General features: G+C 36.4%; 3 protein-coding genes across 5 annotated transcripts in view; 2 read left to right on the forward strand and 1 right to left on the reverse strand.

The window, feature by feature from the left end:
• LOC306990971 (uncharacterized protein) overlaps positions 1-26,865 on the forward strand; it is a 59,391-nt gene that overhangs the window by 13,489 nt on the left and 19,037 nt on the right. The gene's annotated exons all lie outside the window — the stretch shown is intronic.
• Positions 1,065-9,802, forward strand: slc2a10 (solute carrier family 2 member 10). Its single transcript, XM_079598340.1, has 6 exons — positions 1,065-1,297; positions 1,682-1,753; positions 4,420-5,604; positions 6,130-6,252; positions 6,346-6,481; positions 9,480-9,802. The coding sequence occupies exons 2-6, from the start codon at positions 1,750-1,752 to the stop codon at positions 9,571-9,573; spliced, it is 1,542 nt and encodes a 513-aa protein (XP_079454466.1). The 5' UTR covers positions 1,065-1,297; positions 1,682-1,749; the 3' UTR covers positions 9,574-9,802.
• On the reverse strand, positions 12,061-26,624 carry csnk2a4 (casein kinase 2, alpha 4 polypeptide). 3 transcript variants are annotated; one of them, XM_079597161.1, is made up of 14 exons: positions 26,270-26,624; positions 24,700-24,891; positions 22,865-22,976; positions 20,196-20,297; positions 20,006-20,056; positions 19,866-19,925; positions 19,662-19,745; positions 17,630-17,740; positions 17,175-17,276; positions 13,237-13,337; positions 12,991-13,139; positions 12,794-12,883; positions 12,275-12,395; positions 12,061-12,200 (listed from the first exon to the last, which is right to left on the reverse strand). In XM_079597161.1, the coding sequence occupies exons 2-13, from the start codon at positions 24,798-24,800 to the stop codon at positions 12,280-12,282; spliced, it is 1,179 nt and encodes a 392-aa protein (XP_079453287.1). In that variant the 5' UTR covers positions 24,801-24,891; positions 26,270-26,624; the 3' UTR covers positions 12,061-12,200; positions 12,275-12,279. The 3 variants fall into 3 exon arrangements, with proteins under 3 accessions (XP_079453287.1, XP_079453286.1, XP_079453288.1); XM_079597160.1 differs by lacking the exon at positions 12,061-12,200 and having other exon boundaries at positions 12,261-12,395; XM_079597162.1 differs by lacking the exons at positions 12,061-12,200; positions 17,175-17,276 and having other exon boundaries at positions 12,261-12,395.

The raw sequence follows: 26,865 nt of genomic DNA on the forward strand, positions 1-26,865 counted from the left end.
TTATATAAATTATTGTATTATATTACATTACATTTTACATTATAGGCTATATTATTTATTATATATACTATATTATGTTACAGTATATTGTATAAATTATTATATTACATTACATTTTACATTATAGGCTATTATGTATTATATTATACTATATTATATTACAGTATATTATATAGATTATTATATTACATTTGACATTATAGGCTATATTATGTATTATGTATTATATTATACTCTATATTATATTACAGTAAATTATATCAATTATTATATTACATTTTACATTATAGGCTATATGATTTATTATATTATACTATATTATATTACAGTATATTATATCAATTATTGTATTACATTATATATTATATTATATTTTACATTATAGGCTATATTATGTATTATATTATAATATATTATATTACAGTATATTATATAAATTATTATATTACATTATATGCTATATTATTTATTATATTATACTCTATATTATATTACAGTATATTATATAAATTATTATATTACATTACATTTTACATTATATGCTATATTATTTATTATATTATACTCTATATTATATTACAGTATATTATATAAATTATTATATTACATTTTACATTATAGGCTATATTCTGTATTATATTATGCTATATTATATTACAGTATATTATATAAATTATTATATTACATTTTACATTATAGGCTATATTCTGTATTATATTATGCTATATTATATTACAGTATATTATATAAGTTATTATATTATATTACATTTTACATTATAGGCTATTATGTATTATATTATACTATATTATATTACAGTATATTATATAAGTTATTATATTACATTACATTTTACATTATAGGCTATTATGTATTATATTATACTATATTATATTACAGTATTTATATTACATTACATTTTACATTATAGGCTATATTATTTATTATATTATACTATATTATATCACAGTATATTATATACATTATTATTACATTGCATGATATATAATGAGGTGTTGGCCAACATGAGTGTGTTGGTGTGTGTTGGTGTGTGAGCGTCTTCTGTCGCGAGGCTCTTTGAGTGTGTGAGGAAGAGTTCCTCCTGCCACGTCGCCTCGACTTCCTCGGACGCACAGACTTCAGGGAAAGAAAGACGCTTTCGTGAACTTTCCAACGCAGAAAGCAGATGAACACCCGATGCAGAAGCAACAGTGGCGGTCCCACGTTAAACAGAGACAACGTGAACCGCGTAAATCACGGGATAAACATCTCGCCTGAGGGATGTTACCGGGAAGAGGTGAGAGGAGGAATAGCGGGAGCTGCTTTTGTGTTGTCTAATAATAACTGTTGGAAGCGTCGAAGCTTTATTGTTATGCGTGTGTTATGAAAAAACATCTCGCATATGTAATTCTAACTCCATTTGACACGCAGCGGCTTGCTTCATAAAACTTTACAGAGCCATGGTGGACTCCACAGGCTTTGAGTTTCGAAGTTGTTTGAGAACAAGACTCCTGTTATAAACATCAGCTGCGGTTATTTATAGCTAATTAAGAGATCGCATCTAATTAAATCAATAGCGCCATCACGAGAGTTGTCATGGTGACAGCGTTCTGAATAATTAGATCAGATCCGAGATTCTCCTTCGAAACTCACAGTTCTCATGTTTTTGTTTTGGAAATAGGTTCTGTTCCCGAACGAGACAGACTCGTTGCGTTTTTGATGAACCAGCATCTTTAAATTCGGATAGAAATGGGTAAGTGTCAGACCCATTCAATGTTTGTTCTTAGTTTTATTACGTCATTTTAAAAGTAAAATAAAAATGTAGCATATAATTGATTATGGGTATCTCTATAGCAACAAATATGACAGATTTCTATTATGAGTTATATTCTTTTGGAGTGTTTGAAACCTGCTGGAAATAGTTATTAAGAGTGACATGCATTAACTACACAAAACATATTCTTTTTATAATTATTATACTTTTTTTTTTTTTTATAAATCATTGTTGAAGATCTTATGTTTTCTATTTATTTTAATTTAAGATGAAATGAGACTTTCTGACTTTTTCCCCCTTTTAAACCATTTGTAAATAAATGTGGTTTTAAGTTGACGGGATGATCTACTCACACTATATTTGAGTTAGACTGGTATCTGGACTGGTATAGCTGCCTTTTTAACACATTTATTGTGAGTTTATTGTGAATTTACAGTAAAAAAAAAATGGCAGCTTGTGGTTGCCAGAATTTTACTGCAAAAAATACGGTATCAACATTTTAAGTTTTACACCTTGAACTTAAATTTACAGTGAAAAAACACATTTTATTAACTTTATAATGTTAATATACCAACTTAGTACTGAAGTACTCAAATCTGTGTATAGCCACCATAAAAACACAGTAATAAGAAAACCACATGCAGAATCAAAGCTCATCGCAAGTAGCTTTTCCATATGCTGAAGTAAATACTTATGTATAGTCATACACACAAATACAAAACACTATTATCATAACACACGAATCTAAAGTAATGCAATAAAGATTAATTTAACAGCACAAGATGTACCATAAAAGCCAAATGTATGAAAGGTTGTTTCCATCGTGGAATAAAACAATTTAAAAGGTAATTGCGACTTTTTATCTCGCAATTGCGAGTTTATATCTTGCCTAGTTAATGACTTGTTCTTTTTTACTTCCAAAAACTGTAAATGTAACAGTATTTTACTGTAAAATGACATGAAATGCTGGGAAAAAAGTCAGAATTGTAAGATAAAAAGTTGCAATTACCTTTTTATTTGTTATTCTGAGGTGGAAACGAGCTTCCATACTAATAACTGATAAGAAAAAAGTAAAAGAATCTGAAGTGTCATGTGGGGAATTCTGGGAATGTCAATTTACGGGTTTCATTGTAAATTAAAAGATGACTTGTTCTTTTTCACTTCCAAAAACTGTAAATGTAACAGTATTTTACTGTAAAATCACATGAAATCTTGCATTAGATGATCTATGGCGGTCTTTCACCGTGTATATAAAAGAACTTGCACTAACCAATTTTTACTGTAGTATTCTTACAGTCTTTTACCATTTAAATTATGATAATTCTTTATTTTAAACACAACTTATTTTGAGCAGATCAGATTCTCAGAACACCAAGAAAAGTCCAGGGGTCTCATTTATAAAACTGTGCGTAGGATCCTTACTAGAAGTGTGTGTGCGCCCGAAAGCCAAAAATGGCGTGCGCAAAAAAATATTCAGACTTATAAACGCGTGCGTACGCCAGAACCTGCGCAGAATTCACTTTATAAAGATTGTGCGCAAACGCATCTCCTCCCCGAAATCACCATATATGGAGCTTACAACACCTCGTTTTACTATGCATATCCTCGCATATCATTTACATATGATTATTCATCCACGTGATAACATGTTTAACGGTACAAGAGATTAGGAAAATATGAAATACGGATGTGCCGTCACATTACATTAATAAAAATAATTTAGTAGCCTATTGCCTTGATTTTGAATAAATAAATAAAATAGTGTAAAATATATTTCAGAGAAAGGTTTTCTCAATCTTCTCCACTGGCCAAATAGTATTTCTAATTGATTTATATTTTTAATGGAAACAGATCGACCTTGTTGTGCATTATATTTGCACAATCTGCTATTATCATGATAAGCAATTATCTCTGTAGCTAAAACATTAAAACACAGCATGCCAAAGGAAAAGTGTTCAAAAGCATTGCATCCACGACAAATATTTATAGGCTATTTATTGAATATATATATATTTTTTTTACTTTTCACTGAAAATTTCAGTAAATTTCATGTAGTTTAAGTGTTTAACTCCATTAATGAGATTGATCTAATTGTTTATATCAGAAGTAAAACAGTTTAAATCATTATTATATTTAAACTGTTATTGTGAACATGCACTGTATTTATGATTAGGACTCATGATGAAGATTTACAGTTTTACTTCATCTGCCGTCAGATATGCGTCAGTTTCACTAAACGGCCCAACGCGCTCGCTGGCGCGGACATTTAAGATGTGGATATTTGCTTCAAGTGATAGGCTTGGTGAGTGAAATTATATTTGTATTATCTTTCTAATTTTCTTTAGATTTTCTGTCTAAAAGTGACCAAAAAGACATTTAACTCCAGCTCACCATCGGTGTCGCCAAACTGCTCCATCTCCAAAACGTTCGTACGCATGGGTCAGAGTTTGCGCACATTTTCCGATTTATGTTTTTATAAATCACAACTCATGCGTCGGAAGTGGCGTACGCCTCTTTCAGGGCCGGTTTTGTGCGTACGCAACGGTTATAAATGAGGCCCCTGGGTTTCCCTCTATGACCGGTTCATCCCAGCTGCAAACAAAGTTAATTTCCGTCGTATTTCTGTCGCATTTTCTCTTCTCTAGGTTGTTCTGTCCTGGCGCTCACCATCATTGCATCCACTCTTGGCGGCCTAGTGTTCGGATATGAGCTGGGAATAATATCCGGCGCTCTTCCGCAGCTCCAAGCTCACTTCTCTCTGGGATGTGTCCAGCTGGAAGCGGTGGTTAGCGCTCTTCTGATCGGATCACTGTTAGCGTCTGTGATTGGTGGATGGCTGATTGACCGTCATGGCAGAAGAACGTCCATTTTACTGAGTAATCTCCTCATTCTGGGAGGCACCATTATCCTAACGGCAAGCATGTCGTTTTCAGCACTGCTGGTTGGACGGGCCGTCACTGGGTTTGCAATGAGCATTTCGTCCATGAGCTGCTGCATCTTTGTCTCTGAGATGGTCGCTCCCAATCGTAGAGGGTTGATGGTGAGCCTGTATGAAGTTGGAATAACTGTTGGGATCTTGTTGGCTTATGCAATCAACTACATCTTATCCGGTGTCCATGCAGGATGGAGGTACATGTTTGGATTTGCTATTGTACCATCTCTTATGCAGTTGGTGTCCATTAGGTTTCTACCTCAGCAAACCGCTGTAGGCCTCATAGCAGAAGATGATTGGGAAACACCAAATCGCCAGCAAGCTGAAGATGTGAAGTATAGTGTCTTTGACCTTTTCAAAACCAAAGACAACATGCGCAGAAGGACTGCCATCGGCCTCGGGCTGGTCCTCGGTCAACAATTCACAGGCCAGCCGAACGTCCTCTTCTACGCCTCCACCATCCTCTTCTCAGTTGGGTTCCAGAGCAACGCATCTGCAGTTCTTGCGTCGGTGGGTCTGGGTTTGGTAAAAGTCATTGCTACTCTACTGGCAATGGTTTGTTCAGACAAGGTTGGCCGAAGATCACTTCTGATTGGTGGATGCGCAGTGCTGGCTGTAGGATTGATACTCACTGGTTTCTTGTGTGGACAGTCAGTCATTGACACTACAAAACAATGCACTTCATTAGAGCCGCATGAAAATCTGACCTCACTAGCGGAAAATCATGAAAACGTGGGCAAAACCTCTGGGGATCAAAGCACTCCATCTACTGGAAATGAAACGCACGATGCTTATGGACATTCAAATATTTTATGGCACTCAGAGGATATGTATAAGTGGATCATTTTCATCTGCATGATGGCAGTTGTGAGTGCTTTCTCAGTGAGCTTTGGACCAAGTAAGTTGCCTTTGAGTTTACGTTTACTGTAGTTGGGTCATTGCATGTCAAATCAAACAAATTTTGGAAAATTTCCCGGCCCAAATTTTTTATTTTGTTAATATTTTAATTTTCTGAAGAAAGACAAACATAAATATTGATGAAAGCCAAAATATTAAATGTCACAGATGTAAATTTACTGAGTAATTCACTATTTTGTAGAGGTATTTGCATACAGCTGATACTTTTTTATTTTAAAGAGGAATAGTGAAAAAAAAAACTAGAAATGTACAGTACTGGTCAAAAGTTTGGAAATTATTATTATTTTTAATGTGTTTGAAAGAAGTCTCTTTTGCTCATCAAGCCTGCATTTATTTGATCAAAAATACAGAAAAAAACTGTAATATTGTGAAATATTATTACAATTTAAAATAATGGTTTTCTATTTCAATATACTTTAAAATATAATTTATTTCTGTGATGCAAAGCGGAATTAAAATTTTCAATAATGCTTTAATTGCATGAAACTTCATATGTGGTTCACAGTGACGTGGCTTGTGCTCAGTGAAATATTTCCAAAGGAAGTCAGAGGAAGAGCCTATTCATTCATCAACTGCTTCAATGTGGGGGCCAACCTCATAGTTACCTTTTCTTTCTTGAGTATAATAGGTATGCACAACAACAAAGACCAAACATACGAAAAATAAAATGCATATGTAAATTATTTAGATAATTTCCCCATGATTTTCATGTTTTCCTCAGATGTGATAGGTCTGTCTGGAATATTCTTTGTGTATGGAGTGATTGGAGTGGCAGCTGTTGTATTCATCTACCTTGTACTGCCAGAGACCAAAGGAAAATCTCTTCACAAAATTGACAGAGAGCTCTCTCAGACACGGTAAGAAAACATGTTTGAAATATGTGTCTATAAATGAGTGGTCGAATATTTGGCATTTTGTAAATATCGGCATCGGCCAATAGAGAATGCGAACCTACGTGACGCTGCGTTGCATTTCGGGAAGCGATATTTTTTTTCGATACCTATATTTGATTATATATTATATATTCGATATACATATATTTTTCTATATTTATATTTTTCGCCTCTGATTGGCTAGAAGGGCTCTCCTCTGATTGGTTATTTGATTTGGCCGTGAAGCGTCATCTCACGTTCATGGCAGGCTGTCGGCTAGTCTATTCTAGTCATCTTTACATGTGGTTGTTATTGATTGAAATATGTGTGTGATGGGTAGGGCGGTACCTTCCCCTACCATCCTGGGAAAAAAAATATTGCTTTCGGGAAGGCACCGCCATCTTTGCAGGATACGCTATCCGTTGCCATGGTTTCTTCAACAGTGAGACCGAGAGAAATCCCAGGTGAAAAATACGTAGTATTAAATGTATTAAAAATATATTTGAAATTCAAATAGTATGTTTATAATACATTTGTATTTCTAACATACTTATTTAAAGTGAATTTAAAATACATTGAATTGCATTTTAATATATTCATAAAAAATATACTAGAAGTGCATTGGTAATAAATAAATACTTAATTACACTTTTAATAAATATGCTAAACACAAGCATACTTTTAATATATTTCTAAACAGTATACTAGTAGTACATTGGTAATAAATATATGCTTAATTATACTTTTAGTGAAGTTTTAGTGTATTTAAAGAAAACATGCTTATGTTGCTCTTACTTAAAGTAGCCTACATTTTACGTGTACTTTGTGGAAGAACATAGCAAAATGCCTCACATCTCCTTCAAAATGTAACACTGCATTCAAAATGCCATAAACACAGAATGAAGAATGAAGCATTCGCATCAAATGGCAAACACTTCTTTCATGATATACATTTTTGGATATGTAAACACTGTTGTTCTAAATCTAAAACTCTTTGGTCTTTCATAGACTTATATCTACATTTCAATACAATGTTCTACAGTGACAGTAATCTGCTGAGAGCGGTACAAGTACACTGTAAACACACATGCAATGTAGAAACAGAAGATATTTATCAGGCCAAACATTACTGTATACAGTAGCATACAACAAAACCATACACACATGTAAACCAAAAGTGTATTCTTTAGAATACAGTAAAGAACACAATTGTGTGTGTGTGTGGGGTCTCTGTCCATTATTGGCATCCATTGTTCAAAACAGGTAATCTGACCTTTGACCTATTTATAGGCCTATACTACAGTAAAGCAGTGATTGGTTAGTGATCAGCAATTACTGTAGTGTTTGCACATTTGAGGAGTGTGTGTGTGACCTGGTGAATAAGTGTAGCATTTTGATCGGTTGTGTTTAGAAAAGGAAAGCAAGTCACTTCCTGTTAGATGTTTGTGTTTTAGGTCGAGAATTGTGTGTAGTGTTTTGAAAAAAGAGTCAAAGGCTGAGAAATAGTTTACGGTTTTGGAGATTTGGTGTGTAGTTTTGCACCTTGAGTGAGAGGTTAAAAAATCGTGTGACATTAAAAGATTTTGTGTGTAAGCAGTTGGACAAAACTGTAATACTCTGCTAGTCAACTAGAGTTGTTTAATTTGTTATAGATATAATATCTGGACCACAAAATGTTTCAAAAAGTCACTTTTTTCAATGACGTACGACTCGCATTGACAGAATGCACAGTAGGTGCAAATGCACGTATCAGATTCATAGCAGATTTATTTCCACATATGAATGATGCCAGAAACCTCGAGTATGACTGAGTTTACGACTTTTACAGGTTTGTGGGTTTGTAAGTCTCGCAGCCAGCCGACTTCTTCATAGGCTTCTAATGACTGAACGCTTCTGAACTCTTGCATCTTGTAGGCACTGATACCATAACCCAGGTAATTGACTATATCCGGGTGTGTGAAAGGTGCTAGTGCTTCTGGGTCTTTCGTCCATTCTGTAGCTGGCAGGTCGTACGGGTCCATGCTGTTGATGTCAAGCAGTTTCTCTAAATAGCGCTGCCTGGCGTTGTTTTTTATTCTCTCTTTATAAAACCACTTTACTTTCGCTTCCTCCTTCTCCATTTACTCCCAAGAAACTGCGCCGTATCGCCAAATGCAAACAAATATCAAGCTGCTCTCTCTCTCTGCCGCTATTTCTCTCGGTCTCACTGTTTAAGAAACCATGGCAACAGATAGCGTATCCTGCAAAGATGGCGGCGCCTTCCCGAAATGCAACGCGGAGTGAAACGCGTGACGTCACATTCGCATTCTCTATACGTTTTTCTGTTTGGCCAAGGTGTCGGAAGTGAGACTTTTATTTTGACGGCTTGCCGGACTTTTATTTTGACGGCGCTGAGAACGCCAGTGCCTGAGCACACCGTGCTTATCCTCTCTGTTTATTAGTTCAGTCTTATATGTTATTAGATATAACTGTTACAAAGAAAGTAAACGGTATACGAAAAAGTAGGGCTGGAAACGATTAATCGAATCCAAAATAAAAGTTTGTGTTTACATAATATATGTGTGTGTATTGTGTATAATTATTTTGTATATATAAATACACACACATGCATGTATATATTTGAGAAATATTTGCATTTATATACTGCATATATATTTTTATATGATTTTTATTATGGATAGATAAAATATGATTTTATTTAAGTAAAATATAACTATTTTATATATAAATAACACATTTTTCTTAAATATATACATGCATGTGTGTGTATTTATATACAAAATAATTATACACAATACACACACATATATTATGTAAACACAAACTTTTATTTTGGATTCGATTAATCGTTTACAGCCCTACGAAAAAGTATTATAGTCTTGAAAAACTGGAATAGTGATGGACTCTGGACTTGTGCGTGATGCGATTCAGCATTATTTAAAATCCTATCAATGCAATACTCCAAATATGTTATTTCTTTTAGATTTTTTCACAAAGAGGAAGTCTGCAATATTTTCCAAAGAAGGCATTTCTCTCCAGGTTATCAGAGAGTTCAGTTGACGAGTACAACAACATGACTTGAGATGGAAAGTTATAAAATTCCTCTGATGACGTCAATATGGATCATTCTGTTCACTGGATGATATTAATGTTACATTTACATGTATTGCTCCACGTTTTAATAATAATGAATAGCTTTATCATTTGTAGCATTTGTACTCTGGTTTATATGTTAGCAATTAGTGTTAAATCTTTATGAAATCACTGTACTTTTATAATTAATTTTAAATAAAGATAAATTACCCCACATGGCTCTTATTTTAATGCATTCATAGTTTGTGCAATTTTTATGTTGTGTAGAGGATAGGGCTGAAAGTTTAAAGAACACAATAAAATGAAATATTTAAGATTTAAACACTGATTATGTATAATGATATGAGGAACTGTGCACATTTACAGAGGGACATCTAGCCTACTTTAATATTTGATGTATTTTTGTTTTGACAATAAATCTACTTTTTGAAATTCATATTCACTTTATATATGCAGTTCAAATAAAAATCAAATGTGACACGCTTCAAAGAGTGTTCACATGATGGAATTGCCCCTATTGATTTTTACATTTTAAATATTGATTTTAAGTGTTTTACCTGTATTTTGAATTAGGCTTTGCATTGTTTTAGGAATTAGAAATGTCCATAAACTTAACAGATAATGTTCAAGCAGAAATTTTTAGTGTAAAAAAGTTTAAAAAAAAATCAAAGTTTCCTCTCTAATTAAATATAACATCTGTATGTCAACACAACATTTTAGTATGAAACCACTTAAAGGGTTAGTTAACCAAAAAGTAACATTCTTTCGTCATTTACTCGCACTAAAGTCGTTCCCGTATGAGATTCTTGCTCTGCTGAACACAAAAGAAGATATTTTGAAGAATGTCGTGGGGCGCCAGTGACTTCCATAGTACGGAGAGAAGCACCGTCAAATGAAGCGAGCACAAAGACTGGATGAGCAGGGATTCTTTATTACTGGATTGTGGCATAGGGAAGTTATGCATTGCTGTATTTATACAAAAATAAAATATGCCATGGCATTGCCATTTTCCACAGTGAGAGGAGCTGAAGACACTACGTTGTGTTGAGTAAACGCGACTGATGTGACCTGATGTGAGCTACAGTAAACAGCACCAAACTACGAGCACAGCTGTATAACGCCAGTATCATTCACACGCGAGAGGATCTGAGGATCTGCTGACAGAAATACTGCGCTACAGCGCGCTTCACTGGATGCTCCCTTTTTTAAGTAAAAGCTAAGCTTTTTAATGGCACGAGTCACGACAATGTATGTAATATCACATGTTTCTCTTTTTGAGGATAAGCTCTCAAACAGCCTGCGCACCTCTGCCTGAGCTAAATGCATTAAAGGGATAGTTCACCCAAAAATGAAAATTAGCCCATGATTTACTCACCCTCAAGTCATCCTAGGTGTAAGTTCAATTCTGTTCTGGACAGATGCACTTTTATGATGGATAGATGCACTTTTATGATGGATAGATGCACTTTTATGATGGATAGATGCACTTTTATGATGGATAGATGCACTTTTATGATGGATAGAAGCACTTTTATGATGGATAGAAGCACTTTTATGATGGATAGATGCACTTTTATGATGGATAGATGCACTTTTATGATGGATAGATGCACTTTTATGATGGATAGATGCACATTTATGATGGATAGATGCACATTTATGATGGATAGATGCACTTTTATGATGGATAGATGCATATTTATGATGGATAGATGCACTTTTATGATGGATAGAAGCACTTTTATGATGGATAGAAGCACTTTTATTATGGATAGATGCACTTTTATGATGGATAGATGCACTTTTATGATGGATAGATGCACTTTTATGATGGACAGATGCACTTTTATGATGGATAGATGCACTTTTATGATGGATAGATGCACTTTTATGATGGATAGATGCACTTTTATGATGGATAGATGCACATTTATGATGGATAGAAGCACTTTTATGATGGATAGATGCACATTTATGATGGATAGATGCACTTTTATGATTGATAGATGCACATTTATGATGGATAGATGCACTTTTATGATGGATAGATGCACATTTATGATGGATAGATGCACTTTTATGATGGATAGATGCACTTTTATGATGGATAGATGCACTTTTATGATGGATAGATGCACTTTTATGATGGATAGATGCACTTTTATGATGGATAGATGCACATTTATGATGGATAGAAGTACTTTTATGATGGATAGATGCACTTTTATGATGGATAGATGCACTTTTATGATGGATAGATGCACTTTTATGATGGATAGATGCACATTTATGATGGACAGAAGCACTCCAAAACAGAAACGGCCATTCACTGCCATTATAAAGCTTGGAAGAGCCAGGACATTTTTTATATAACTCTTGTATTAATCTGAAAGAACTTAACAAGAATGTCATACACACCTAGGATGACTTGAGGGTGAGTAAATCATTGGCTAATTTTCATTTTTGGATGAACTATCCCTTTAAAGTGAACGTCTCATGATGAAGTGCATTCAGTTTCAGGTGAACTCATGCTGCTGTGAGTGGGGGGGGGTGATGAAGAGCTCTATATAACAGTCCCAGGATCAGTCAGGGTGTGTGTGTGTGTGTGTGTGTGTGTGTGTGTGTGTGTGTGTGTGTGTGTGTGTGTGTGTGTGTGTGTGTGTGTGTGTGTGTGTGTGTGTGTGCGGACGTCACTGAGCGGCTCCTGTGGCTGCAGGCACTGAAGTGTTGAGGCCGCTGGGGGCCATGAGGATGGGAGAGCCGGTCAGGGGCCCGAGAGCTGTGGAGGCCGGAAGAGCCGCGATTCCTGATCAAACAGAGAAGAAAAGAGGAATCTCAAACTCTCCAGTGACACCAGCTGTACTGAGAGCTTTCTTCACATTTTAGACATCCCTAGTGAAAAATAAATATACTAAAATACATTTATTTTATGCTAAGTATACTACAAATACATTTATATTTATGTACTTAATATAAATATCCTGCAATTGTACTTTTAGTATGCTAAATTCATATACTTAAAGTCTGCTAAATTTGACCAACTCATTTTGTACTTAATGCACTAGTTATAGTGCTAAGGTCCAGTTAGCATGGACCTTTTCACAGACTGTGAAGACACATTTTAACGGTCATCAGCATCATAAATCCTGCTTTATTTTTTTTTGATTTTCGTAAAATAAAAATAACTGTGTGGAGTTAATTGACCTGTTATCATCGTGGCAGTGCTCACTGCGGTGTTCGCTGTCGGCACATTCGTGGATCCTGCCATGCGAGACTGGTCTTTCACAACAGGGACTAAAGCAAGATGTTAGAATTAATCAAAATAATCTATTTATATGTTCTCTTGATAGTAATTAAATAGCTCAATTCATGCAGTACTGTAATAATTGAGACGCTCTCACAGAAGTATGCATGATCCATGGCCTCTCTCGCAGTCAGTCTGGTCTGATGGTCGTAACGCAACAGCTTGTCCAGAAAGTCAAGAGCTTCAGGACTGACCAAGTGTTGGTTTTCACTGTGAACGAACCGCTCCCATCGCTTACGGGAATGTCTAACGTGAAGCAGATGTAAATCAGATTCAAATAATTGAAAGAAGGCCATGCTAACGCTGGCAGGTTGTGAATGAAAGGGGCGTAGCGACGGCTCACCTTCCCAGGATGTCATTAAATCGAGGCTCCAGCTCAATGTTGTATTTATCAATGCAATCATAAAGATCTTCTGTTCCAAGAACTTTGGCAATTCTCACCAGCTTTGAAGAAATGGGAACATACAGGAACACTGTAATTAATTCAGTCGATTACAATGATTACAAGAAGATTTCCAAAAGTAATGACCAACCACTGTATCCGTTTATATTACAGTGCTCATGTTACAGAGTATAGAGCATCACAGTCCCGCCCACAGCCGGTGCCGGAAGTAAGAATTCAATACAATTTCTCCATTGACAGTTGGGGTATAAGCCATAAAAACGTAACCATACATGGTAGACTTAAAACCAGCTACGGCTGTACTAAGCGATTGTATATGCTCATATAAACGGCAAAAGTTCATGGGGCACTAACCTTGATTTGAGATAAATGCCTTTTATTCGCGATGTCTTGGATAAGTACTTCATTATCCACAATCCTGAACAATCCCACAATCCCACAGTGATGCATCTGATTGGTGGAAGTCGTGTAAACCCCGCGAAGCTCCATGAAAAAACAGAGCGTTGCCATGGAAGCAGGATTCTAACCGTAGAGACGTAACGGACTGTTTTCTTTAGCGGAAGCCATATAAATCGTTTTTAAATCAATAAATTCCTTTTTAAATTAATATTTTGTGTCAAATTATTGCGGAGGGGTCTTGAATAAGCCTGAAGGGAGTTGTATTCGCTATAACAACCGCCTCGCTATACATTATCCCGCTTATTACATGGCTACCTATCAAATAAATCAATAATTTGACACAAAATATTAATTACATTATCCCTTACTTATCGTTCACTTTAGCTAGGCTACTGTAGCCTTCATATGGTATGAGTCATATCAAGCATTTTATGATGCCGCTGTCAAAACAATATTTAGCCTAGGCATACCTCATCATGCATTTACTGAACATTTGTGTAATAATTCATGGCAAGTTAATAAACTGAATATGATGGTCCAAGAGCAGACCATGCACCGGTCATGCATCAGACCGGTGGCGTTGTGCACTTTCTGGTTTGCCGACCATCACTTTTTAATTTTCACTTGTTGTGGAAAATACATTAAATGTTATTACAATTAAGGATGAACTATAACTTCATGAAAATGAGCATGGACCTCAACCTGTCCTGTCAGCAGAGTGTCCTGTGTCATAAAGGGCTTTGAAATAAACACACAAACTACACACTGACTGAACACACACGTGTTGACGACTGAGACTGAGCGGTGATTTGCAGTCAGGTAACGTTACAAAGCACTGCACCATGTTGCTAACGTTATCGGTAACCGCTTTCACACACGCACACAATATAAAATACACGATGATAAATATAAAATGCAATACACAATACCTATATAAAACACTATTATTTTTATTTACACGATTACTACTGAAATAACTGCTATTAACTACACATTTACTATATAAAATTCACTCAAAAGGCTCTTTCGCGGTTGGCTTCAGTCGACTTCAGTGAGGCGCGGTGGTTTATGGGATGAGTAGTTCCTTCGCTCGGAAATAAAAATATGTACACAGTCTTGTACCTTTGCCTTTTTTTGGATTTTCTCTTCATATTTTCACTCAAAATGATATGTTGTATGCTTATGAGTTCAGCCGTAGCTGGTTATCCTCAGACATGCTCTAAAACTTTAGATATGGATTTTTCCAAAAGTCAATGGAAGAAATTAATGGGAAATTTACTTCCGGCACCAGAGCTCTCTCGGGCTGTGGGCAGGACTGTGATGCTCTATTTAGAGGTTCTTACATTTACATATTGTTATTGCTCCTCGGATTATATGAATTAATAACAGTTACAATATGTGCATAACAACAAAGACACTGTATCAGTATGAGATTATTCTTCTGAGTATGATATTACTCAAAACTGGAATTCACAACACAACCTATGGAAATCGGAACAGATTTTCAAACACTAGGTATCATACACTTGCCGACTTTGCAAATGTTTACGGAGAAAAACTGGGCATCATACTTGAACATGCTAACCCATGGATCATTCTAAACAAGTAATCCTGGGTTATCTTGCTTCATGGTTCACATTGCTAATAATTTAAAGGGCACCTATTATGGAATTTTGAAATTTACCTTTCATGTAGTGTGTAACATAGATCTAAGTGAACAAAAACATCCTGCAAAGTTTGAAATATGAAAGTGCACCGTATATAAAGTTATTGTCTTTCAAAAGTGAGAGTCGACTCTGAGTCATTTTTATGAATCGTTAGAAGACCGAAGCTTTTTCTTTGACTAGATGACGTCAACTTGTCAAGTTATTTGAATACGATACGCCCACTTATTGCGCTCCAAGGCCAGCAGGGAAATATCATGGCGACGAGACACTGTGTTCTGAAGTGCGGCTCAAAATTAAACTTTTTTCATCTGCCCAAGGAGGAGCATTTGAAGACTAAGTGGCTACAATTCACTATACCACAGAAGTGTAGTCCGAGCCTTGTGCTTTGTTCGCGTCATTTTGAAGACGATTGCTTTTTAAATGCAATCAAACTTGGATTAACGAGCTGGCTGATATTGAAGGAAGGTTCAGTTCCAAGTGTATTTGCATCAGCTTCCTCCTCCGTATCACAACCTGTAAGTGTTATTAATAATTTTTGCTTTTATATTTTATGTAGCATGCTTAATAATTATTTTGTTTGTTGTGTAAGCACCGTTTAGCTTCTAGGTCTTCAATGACAATTGTATTGAGATATGTGAAGTGTTTGTCGTTGTTTTCGGAGTTGTCTAAAGAATAGAGTAATACCTCGTAGTAACGTAACTGCATTTTTTTTTTTGTAAAAACGTTATGTTTATGCATCGGGCTAATGCAAACAAAGACTGATTGTGCTTTTACAATATGAACTCTGGGCTATGCTCGCTAACATAACATTAAATTCTTTATCTTATTTTTCGTTTTTTACTACAAACTATAAAGCAGTGGACTATAATCATTATTATAATACAATTTAATTGATAAAAGCATCATTGCACTCCGTGTTAAAAATAAGTATTATCTCTGTAAACACTGCTGGGCCATCTGACCAATCAACGCAGATTAGCGTCGCGCAGAGGAGGGGTTTGAAAAACGAGTCGTTGAACGATTCATTTGGGAGTCGGTGAGCAAATCAGGTAAAAATAAATGCATATTATACGAAAACAAAAGTGTTTTTTGTCATTGCATGCATGTAAAACTGTTGTTGGGGACTCCCACAACAACATTAGGAACATTTTAAATGTCATAATAGGTGCCCTTTAAAGGAACACGCCGACTTTTTGGGACTTTAACTTATTCATCGTATCCCCCAGAGTTAGAAAAGTCCATACATACACTTTTCATCTCCGTGTACGCCGTAACTCTGTCTGACGCACCCACCGCTAGCCTAGCTTAGCACAAAGACTGGAGGTAAATGGCTCCAACTAGCATACATATATAGTTCCCAGTATGTATACGGTTAGAAGATGGCTGTGTCTCATGTGACCTTGTTATTTGTACACGCTGTGACTATACAAATCACAACATGTAAATAGGAAAATGTTGGCGTTATTTTGTCACTTATTGGGAGCAGTATGCTAGCTGGAGCCATTTACCTCCAGTCTTTGTGCTAAGCTAGGCTAGCGGTGGGTGCGTCAGACAGAGTTACGGTTCGCACGGAGATGAGAAGGGTATGTATGTACTTATCTAACTCTGGGGGATACGGTGGATAAGCTAAAGTCCCCAAAAGTCGGCATGTTCCTTTAACCGTGGTTAATAGCCTGTCCCGATTTTGGCGAGATAGATGTATTTCTGGGTCAACATTTTTTGTGGGTCAACATCACGCCACCAGTGCTGTGATTGAGTTTAATTCAGCTGTCACTTGAACTACCCATCTATCGAGTCCCTGATGATATTCACCTGGTCATAGTTATCATGTCCATGGAAAAATGGCTCCTTTCTAAAGATCATACTGGCCAGCATACAGCCAAGACTCCACATATCAAGACTGTAGTCATACATCTGAAATAACAGAAGAGAAGTGTTTTTAGGTTTCTAAAAGCTGCCTTTGTTTGACTGCAATTTTTATAGAGCTTTATTTCACTTTTTTTTGGCCGAGCTCAGCAAACAGGAGAGTGGTTGGGTAACCATCCTCAGAAGATAAACTGTTTTAAAGTGTTGAAAGTCTTTGCATGGCGGTGACTAATTAACACCAGAGCTTTCTGATCAATAGATGCCCTTAGTAAAAACCATTCCAAACTGTGCCAGATAGTATTGTGTCGAAAATTATTACATAAAGGTGAAACTAACAACACAATTCAACACGTTTTCCTCAGTTGGACAATGTTATAGGCACATATGGTAATTAGTCTGACCTGGTAATCTATCAGTAGTTCTGGGCCTTTGAAGTAGCGCGAGGCGACTCTGATGTTGTACTCCTGTCCTGGGTGATAGAATTCAGCCAGTCCCCAGTCAATAAGACGCAACTGAAACACCACAGCATTCAATGGTCATTTGAAATCTATCTTCTATCTTCTATCTATCTATCTATCTATCTATCTATCTATCTATCTATCCGTCCGTATATCTATCTATCTGTCATCTATCTATCTATCCATCCATCCATCCATCCATCCATCCATCCATCCGTCCGTATATCTATGTATCTGTCATCTATCTATCTATCCATCCATCCATCCATCCATCTATCTATCTATCCGTCCGTCCGTATATCTATCTATCTGTCATCTATCTATCTATCTATCTATCTATCTGTCCGTATATCTATCTATCTGTCATCTATCTATCTATCTATCTATCTATCTGTCCGTATATCTATCTATCTGTCATCTATCTATCCATCCATCCATCCATCCATCCATCCATCCATCTATCTATCTATCCGTCCGTCCGTATATCTATCTATCTGTCATCTATCTATCTATCTATCTATCCGTCCGTCCGTATATCTATCTATCTGTCATCTATCTATCTATCTATCTATCTATCTATCTATCTATCTGTCCGTATATCTATCTATCTGTCATCTATCTATCCATCCATCCATCCATTCATCCATCTATCTATCTATCTATCCGTCCGTCCGTATATCTATCTATCTGTCATCTATCTATCCATCCATCCGTGTGAGGGATTTCATTGGACATAGAAATGAAAAATCTTTTACAATTTAATGGGGGTACAATGTTTACATGGTACAATTTCTGGTAAGCTCCGGTTTTGTATTGTATTGGATCTGGAGAGATTCTGTATGGAGGAATGAAGGATCTGGAGAGATTCTGTATGGAGGAATGGAGGATCTGGAGAGATTCTGTATGGAGGAATGGAGGATCTGGAGAGATTCTGTATGGAGGAGTGGAGGATCTGGAGAGATTCTGTATGGAGGAATGAAGGATCTGGAGAGATTCTGTATGGAGGAGTGGAGGATCTGGAGAGATTCTGTATGGAGGAATGGAGGATCTGGAGAGATTCTGTATGGAGGAATGGAGGATCTGGAGAGATTCTGTATGGAGGAATGAAGGATCTGGAGAGATTCTGTATGGAGGAATAGAGGATCTGGAGAGATTCTGTATGGAGGAATGAAGGATCTGGAGAGATTCTGTATGGAGGAATAGAGGATCTGGAGAGATTCTGTATGGAGGAATGGAGGATCTGGAGAGATTCTGTATGGAGGAATGAAGGATCTGGAGAGATTCTGTATGGAGGAATGGAGGATCTGGAGAGATTCTGTATGGAGGAATGAAGGATCTGGAGAGATTCTGTATGGAGGAATGAAGGATCTGGAGAGATTCTGTATGGAGGAGTGGAGGATCTGGAGAGATTTTGTATGGAGGAATGGAGGATCTGGAGAGATTCTGTATGGAGGAATGGAGGATCTGGAGAGATTCTGTATGGAGGAATGGAGGATCTGGAGAGATTCTGTGTGGAGGAATGGTCTCTGATCTCTTGTCAGGTGTTCTCCAAACTCATCCGGCATTATAGGAGCTGTTCTCTTGGAAAAAGGAGGTTAGAAACATATTTAATAAAAGGGGGCAAATAATTGTTCCCAACGTGTTTTAGAGAAAAACATTTATTTCATAATGTGACTTTCCCCCCACTTTCAATTCTTTTACTTCAATGAAAGGTTAAATTTGTGCTAATTGTTTTAATAAAATATCAAAAGGATTAACAATGCAGATTAATTTTTTACAGCCATCTTTGATCATATTTACCAAGGTGGCAAATACTTCTGACCAGCACTGTATATTCAACTTTTGTTATCTTGTACTTTAATTGTTTCTAATGTAACTCCAAAAATCAATGGTGTTGTCGTATCTTATCTGAATATGCATATTATAAACCAATGCTGTGTTGACATGGTTTATTTGAAAAGTCAACATCAGTTACCTTTCTGTGCTCATGATCAATCATGATGTTGTGTGGTTTGACATCTCTGTGCATAATACCCATACTGTGACAGAAATCCAACGCCTAGAGACACACAAACATGACCTGATCATATTAACACCGCCAAAGCTGTTTAAGGAATCAAAATTACACACAGGAAAGACAATACAAAAACAATATAGCACTTGTGGTGGTATCTCTCACCTTTAGGATCTCAAACATGTAGAAGCGAATGTCATAGTCTGTCAGCGTCTGGTACAGTTGCTGATAAAAACAAGCAAAAAATGAACTAGTTACATAGGGGTTGTGCTGTCGTAGATTAGTAATAAAATATTGAGATTTACCTTAAAGTCTGTGTTGTTCACGTGTTCAAAAACTAAGGCAGGTGTCCTGGACTGCAATGTGTAAACGGGGTTTATTTGCTTAAGTAACATCACAACAAAGAAGTAAATACTCAAAAGTCGGTATAGTATAATTTGATTGTTGTTTTTGTATTAGGAATATCACACACAAGCAAGCGTTCTGAACACTGACCACAGGGTCTTTGACGATGTCGAGGAGAGAGATGATATTTGGACCTCCTCGAAGGTTCTCAAGAATCGTTATTTCACGCTTTATCTTCTTCTTCTTCACAGGCTAAAAAAAAGAGAATTATCAGCGATCACAATCAAATAAACATCGACATCAAGTACGTGTCGTCATCACGTCATAGCATTAAAAAAAAGAGAGAAAAGTCGCTTTATACGTGTATCCTTTTGACACCTTAGTCTGTGTGCTTTTTATATTGAGGTGAGGAGTAACAATATGTATATTACAGTTTTTCTCAGTCGCTTTTGTGCATTTCTCACATCACTATTTACATTTGCACAACAGTTAATGCAGTTCTCAAAACAATTAGTACAAACTGCAAAACCTAGTTGATAACCTGCAAAAGCGTGTCTCTTGCTCAAAATGGATCGCTCATTCCTCAAAAGCAAGTATTCATGTCAATGAAAGTGTCAGTGTCATCAAGATGAAAAGTCTTGACACCATTGCTTATGAACAAGATAGTCAAATGGCTTTGTCATGTTTTCATTATGACAGTTTACTCTGTAAATGTTTTCCAATGCAAACAAGTCAGATATTGGTGACACTACCTGAAAATGCTCAAGACGGCACTATATACTATTTGCACAGCCATTTGAAAAATACAGTAAAGTTACACATTCCTGTATTTAGTGAGGTAACTACAAGACACTGAATGTTTCACATTTTTACTGCATATGCTCTTTGCAATTCTAATTTGTTCACAGCATTGTGCAAAAGAAAAAATACAACCTTATTTACAACAAACATAAACTCCCTTTGGGTAGAGCTGTGCACAACTGTAAACAATATTGCAATACATGTTGGAACTGAACATACAACATACATAGTACTGTAATCATTCATGCACATCCAGACGTTCCTCTCTGTCTGGCCACATAATTTCATCTACATCACAGCGAATATCATCTCTTGCAATGCAATCCAAAACAGCAGCATGCTTGCTCAGATGGTCTCCAGTTAGACCCCTCTCATTCTCAGGGATTATGTCCCTGTAAAGAGTGTCTAACAAAGTCAGCAGATGTTGTGTGTTGTATGGAGCAAGACGGGGGATATGTAATTTACACACCTGTTCTCCCGACGAAATGTTTGAATAATTGAATTTACAGTGGTTCTCCCAACATTTGGCTGCACCCTTCGACCAGCCTCAGCCGTTGTGAGGCCGTGATTGACAACATGATCCACAATTGTAGCCCTGATTTCATCAGGGATCCGCCTATGTACTTGGCCTCTTCTTCCCCTTCCCCTTCCCCTTCCCCTTCCCCTTCCCCGTCCTGCACCCGCACCCTCACCCCTCTTCCACGAGGCTGGCCTTCCTTTTCTGTGTCACAGTATTGTAGAAATGGTACACACTATGTCCTGCTTGATTCATATATGCTTGTAAAGTGGGGGTTTATGGGATTCAGCTCTGACAGTGATTGAATTGAATTGAATTGAATTGAACAACTTTATTAATCCCGATAGGGAAACTGCTTTGCCACCAACAGTATAGCCATCAAACATAGTACACAACTAACAGACAAATAAATAAATAAATAATTCTGCATTAGGAGACCGATAGACCCTGATTATGAGACACAATTTGAAGAAAGATTCAATTTCACAGCTTCACAAACAAACATTATAAAAGACTAGAATAATTACAATAACAATTAACAGTGTTGGTTGAAGTATCTGACCGCTGCGGGAACAAAAGACCTTCTCATGCGCTCACTAGAGCACCGAGGCATGACCAATCGATCGCTAAAAGAGCTTCTGAGTCCTTCAAACAAGTTGTGTAGTGGATGGCCTTCAAAAAGCAGGACAATTTTTAATTTCGAACTAATCCTCTTCTCCACAGTAACCTCCAATACATCTGGGTTAAGACCAATAACTGAACCAGCTCTCTTGATCAGCTTATTTATCCTATTTTTGTCTTCAACAGATATATTGCCCCCCCAGCAAAGTACAGCATAAAAAAGAACACTAGCTAAAATCCCTTGATAAAAAACATTTTGTAGAGAAGTGGCTTATCATTGGTTGCAACTACAGTAATGCTTCACACACCCCTTCGCATCAGTGAAAGTTGAGATTCACCTAAGATAAATTGTTCAATTTAGGAGACATTTTCAGGGAAAAAAAAGATAAATTTTTTTTTGTAAAATTTGCTTGACAGATTTTGACAACTAGTTCAACATTTTTGTATGTAATGACTCAAGCAATGAAAGGAGGACTATTAGTTTTATATGGAATGACTATTATTCAGCATTCACAAGTATAGTTAATTTATAGTTAATAACATGACATAAGCAAATGATAATGTTAGACAACAGCAGAGAGTTGTATGAAAGCAATTGATGCATGTCCAAAAGCATTTGCAATTTGTTGGAAGGAATGAGAAACTGCTACTATGATGTGCACAAATGACTAAATGTTGTGGAGGTTGAACTAACTATTGTGCAAATGTAAATAGTGATGTGAGAAATGCACCAAAGCAACTGAGAAAAACTGTAACAAATGATAACTGGACACCAATATGCCACATTAATATCTGAGAAAAGCGTGGTTTCAAAAGCCTCATGTTTATACTTGCATCATCCATTTTTGTTAACCACAGAATCTGGAGGAATTGTTCTTACTTTTAGTATCTTCACCACTACTTTCTCATTGTTGGTAATGTTGATTGCTTCAAACACTTCACTGTACTTTCCTCTGCCCAGCTTGCGGACCAGCTGAAAATCATCTTGATTGCTGCACGGGAAATATATAAAAAAAAAAAAATTCAAGGTCATTAAATTTATTTGAACATAACTAATATATGAAAATAAAGAGATTCTGAGATCAAAACTAAAGCCAAAAGAGCTCTTCTAAAAGCAAAATGGTTTCAGCTGAGCAGGAAACCACAGAATCAATCATTTAATCACTGAACTGAAAAGGAAAAGCTAAACGTGTGCCGAGCCGCGGATAACGCGTTTATATGCAATATGGACAAGGAGGAACATTATATTGTGCGTGTGTCTAAATGGAATTGAGGTATAAAACAGTTATTATATAAAAATGAAATGTATACAAGTGTGTGCACCAATTGAGAGTAAAAATCTGCATTGTTGAGTATATGAGATGGTGTCAATAACCAGTTGGCCTATAATATTTTTTTGAATTCTAGCAATGCAATGTTGTGAGAACATGAAAAAACGTGAACGAAGCTCAGGCCAGTCAATAAAGTTTAAGCCTTGCCAACTGAAATATTCAAGCGCAAGATGACGCGAAAGAGAATTTGTTCGTTCCTTACCGTGTGGGAAGTTTTCTGTGCGCAAACATCCGAAGCACGCACCCAGAAATCTGCGTCTCACACCGTGTCCTAACTACACGCGACGCCGTGACACGTGATAAAATGTTTTTTTTCCATGTTAATCAGAGTTTTTGTCCTAACCAGCCGCGACGGCGACACGCGGCGATTCTATTTTCGAAACGGTTTCTATTTTTCTGCGACGTCGCGCTGGGACAACAAACACAAAGGCAAGGATAATCTCAGGCGCTGTTTATGTGCTTTATTTAATGTTAAAAGCGTGTCATGTGACTTTGAATATCATTTAGTGCTCCAGCTTTGTAGCTGTAAAAGCAACAATGGATAATTCACCTCAGATCTTGAAATTAAACAAATGGAAACAAGAATGTTCAAACTGTAAAGAAATACATTTATTATTTGACAAAGATTGTTTTAGTAACTCAGCAGCCTATGTATTTAAATACTGTTAAATGGTGTAATATTTGTGAATTTGATTATGCAACTACTTCTTGCGAGTGCCGTCAGGATTACTCTCTGGTGCCGTGCACTCGCCGCGAGACTCCGCCCGCACACTGTTCTGATTGGCTGTGCGTTTTGATTGATATGTACGCATCTCGCAGTCGCGTCGCGTCTAGTGTGAACAGACAAATTATTTGTCGCTGGATCTTATCGCATCGCGTCTGGTTAGGACACGGTGTCAGACAGCACGTGGACACTGAAGTCTGAACTCTTTCACGTCTTCTTGCGCTTGAAAATGCCCGTATTGGCTGGTATCCTCTCAAACATCGTCAGTTATGTCTTAAGTGAACATAAACAGTTGAGAAAGAAAATGCATATGTGACAGAATCCATGCATTCGGTCTTAAAGTGACAGCAGCCTAATATAAACCTGCTGCTGTCTGTCATTAATCAAACAACAAAAGACAAAGAAATATCACTCACCGCTCTTGACTGAATAACTTTTGCAATTCTAATAAGGATTAATCCATGTTTAATTCATACAGTGAAGACTATGCATTTTTACATTTGATTGCTTTATCAAATTTCTGTACCTAAAAATGTTGGTGTCATAACTGCCTCTTTTTGCAAAAACAGTTTAAAAATATTCATGGCCGGTAAATTTTCTTAAGTCACCGGCCATTATTTAATAATAACTTAGTAATTATGTTATTTAAGTAATACATACCCCCACTCAATAAGATGAGATTCATAGTCCCAGTATTCTCTGGGCCGGTGTGTGTTCACCTCAGTGTAGACTCTGGCGCGACTCGGCACAGGTCCTGACATGACACACAGTTTGACACTGCGTTTGCTATGCTATGGGAAAACACAAGCAGTCTTGCTGAAGGCCGCAGAAGATGGAAGCACCTCTGGATGGCTGTGGGAGAAACATAAATAAAGTGGGAAATCTGTGACTTTGTTAGGATGATACTATTTAAGATAATTCACTAAATATACAGTATAAATGATAACGAATCATGATCACCATGAAGAGTTTGAGATATTTGAAACTAGTTTGAGAACTTAAAAAAACAAAAAAAAACAAAGCAACAGTTCTCCTGTATGACTTTCTTTTTGTAGGACATAAATTATAATCATTAAAAGTGTTTAGTTACCAACATTCCTCAAAATGTCAGTTTTTTTGTGTTCTGCAGAAGAAAGAAAGTCAAACAGCTTTGAATGACATGAGGGTGAGTAAATAAGGACGAAATTTTCATTTCTGGGTGAACTAGTATGTGCTTTAGTGCTGAATATCTTGTGTGACTGTGGTTTGCATCATCAAAAATCCTTTGTCAGAATACCATGTAGTAAATCCCCCTTTTCATAATCAATCAGTTTGCAATTAGATTTGCATTTCCTGAAGGATATACCAGCACTTTGCAAGGAAGCCAAAGAAAAGTTTTTTTAAATAAAGAAAAGGAGACCCAGCTGACGTCATCAGCTACAGCAGACTGGTTCAGTTTAATACATTAAAATGAGCTAAAGTAACATCATTTTGGAACATCTTGTCACAACTTAATTTTATCGTGTTCAATCCACTTAATTAATTTAAAACGGAAGTTTACATTTGTGTTGGACCTACATGAGTTTTTGTTGTAGTTGACATTAGATAACTAAGGGGGCAGTGGATCTGTAGTTCCCATCATGTTTTGCAAGGGAATGAAGTGTTATTTTATGTGTTTTTCAGTAAAGGGAAAGACACATTAGTGATTCAGTTATGTTGTTGATTTAGAAGAGTTTCTGTAATGTTTTTGAATTTTATGGTGCTGAAGAGTGGTGGTGTTTCAAAGTTTGAACAGGAACAATTGTGATTTGATTTACTTTGTTCAAATATTCGTATGTTTTGCTCAAAATGATGTTTGGCGCTTGTTGCATTACAATTTACGTTTTTACTAATTGCATTACGTTTTAGCAAACATTACGTAGCATTTTAACTAGAGAAAATGTATATTATTTTTTTCATTTAAATATATTTACTTGAATTCACATTCTGCAACTGATTAGATGTTAAACCGGCTTGCCATAATATTATTAAGCTATTTCTAAATAAGAGAAATGGCATATGATTCAGTGGTTAAGAGATATTACGCATCAAAAACTCAATGATCATGTCATAGCAGTGATACAAACACATATCTGAAGCACAGTGTAATAAATGTGTGATGAGTTTTCCCTGCACAATCCATGAGTAACTGCCGGCTCCCATCCCAGCACTACTAGTCTTCTTCACTATAGCATTACACAAACGCATTTACCTGTTCGATGATCGCAGTGCTGCTGGTGCACTTATGTCCAGCCCGTCGTGGGGATAAATATCCTTATTTCATTGGGATATTGAGTCATTTCTGTCTCGGAGACTCAACATGGCTGTTTGAGAGCTGCTGGGCTTTGAGAGCGCACGCGCCAAACACAACAGACAAATGCAATGCTGACTGACCTAGACTAACAGAACATACAAATATTATTTTCTCATAACACGCGAGCATGGCGCTAGCAGCACCAATAGTTCGATTCCAAGGAATACAAACTGATTAAAAAAAGTAGTGTAGATACCTTAAACGAAATGTAAACTTCTTTGGATAAAAGCATCCGACACATTAATGTAAATCTTTAATCTCATACGTGCACGACGTGTATACTGAAAAATCGCCATTGCATTTATGTCTAAAAGTCATTGCACCCTGGTTTTTGGCACATAGCACAAGGTTTTATAATCAAAGTTTGGAAACATTAAGGTTAGCTTAGTTTTCAGAAGTCATGATTTTTTCAGAAATCGTTCTAAAATTCTGAAAAATAAAAATGTCTTTTTTTATAATCTTATTTTTAATGTTACTCTATTGAAAAGTATACA

The sequence above is a fragment of the Phoxinus phoxinus genome (genome assembly GCF_949152265.1).
Source record: "Phoxinus phoxinus genome assembly, chromosome: 22".
Classification (NCBI taxonomy): Eukaryota; Metazoa; Chordata; class Actinopteri; order Cypriniformes; family Leuciscidae; genus Phoxinus; species Phoxinus phoxinus.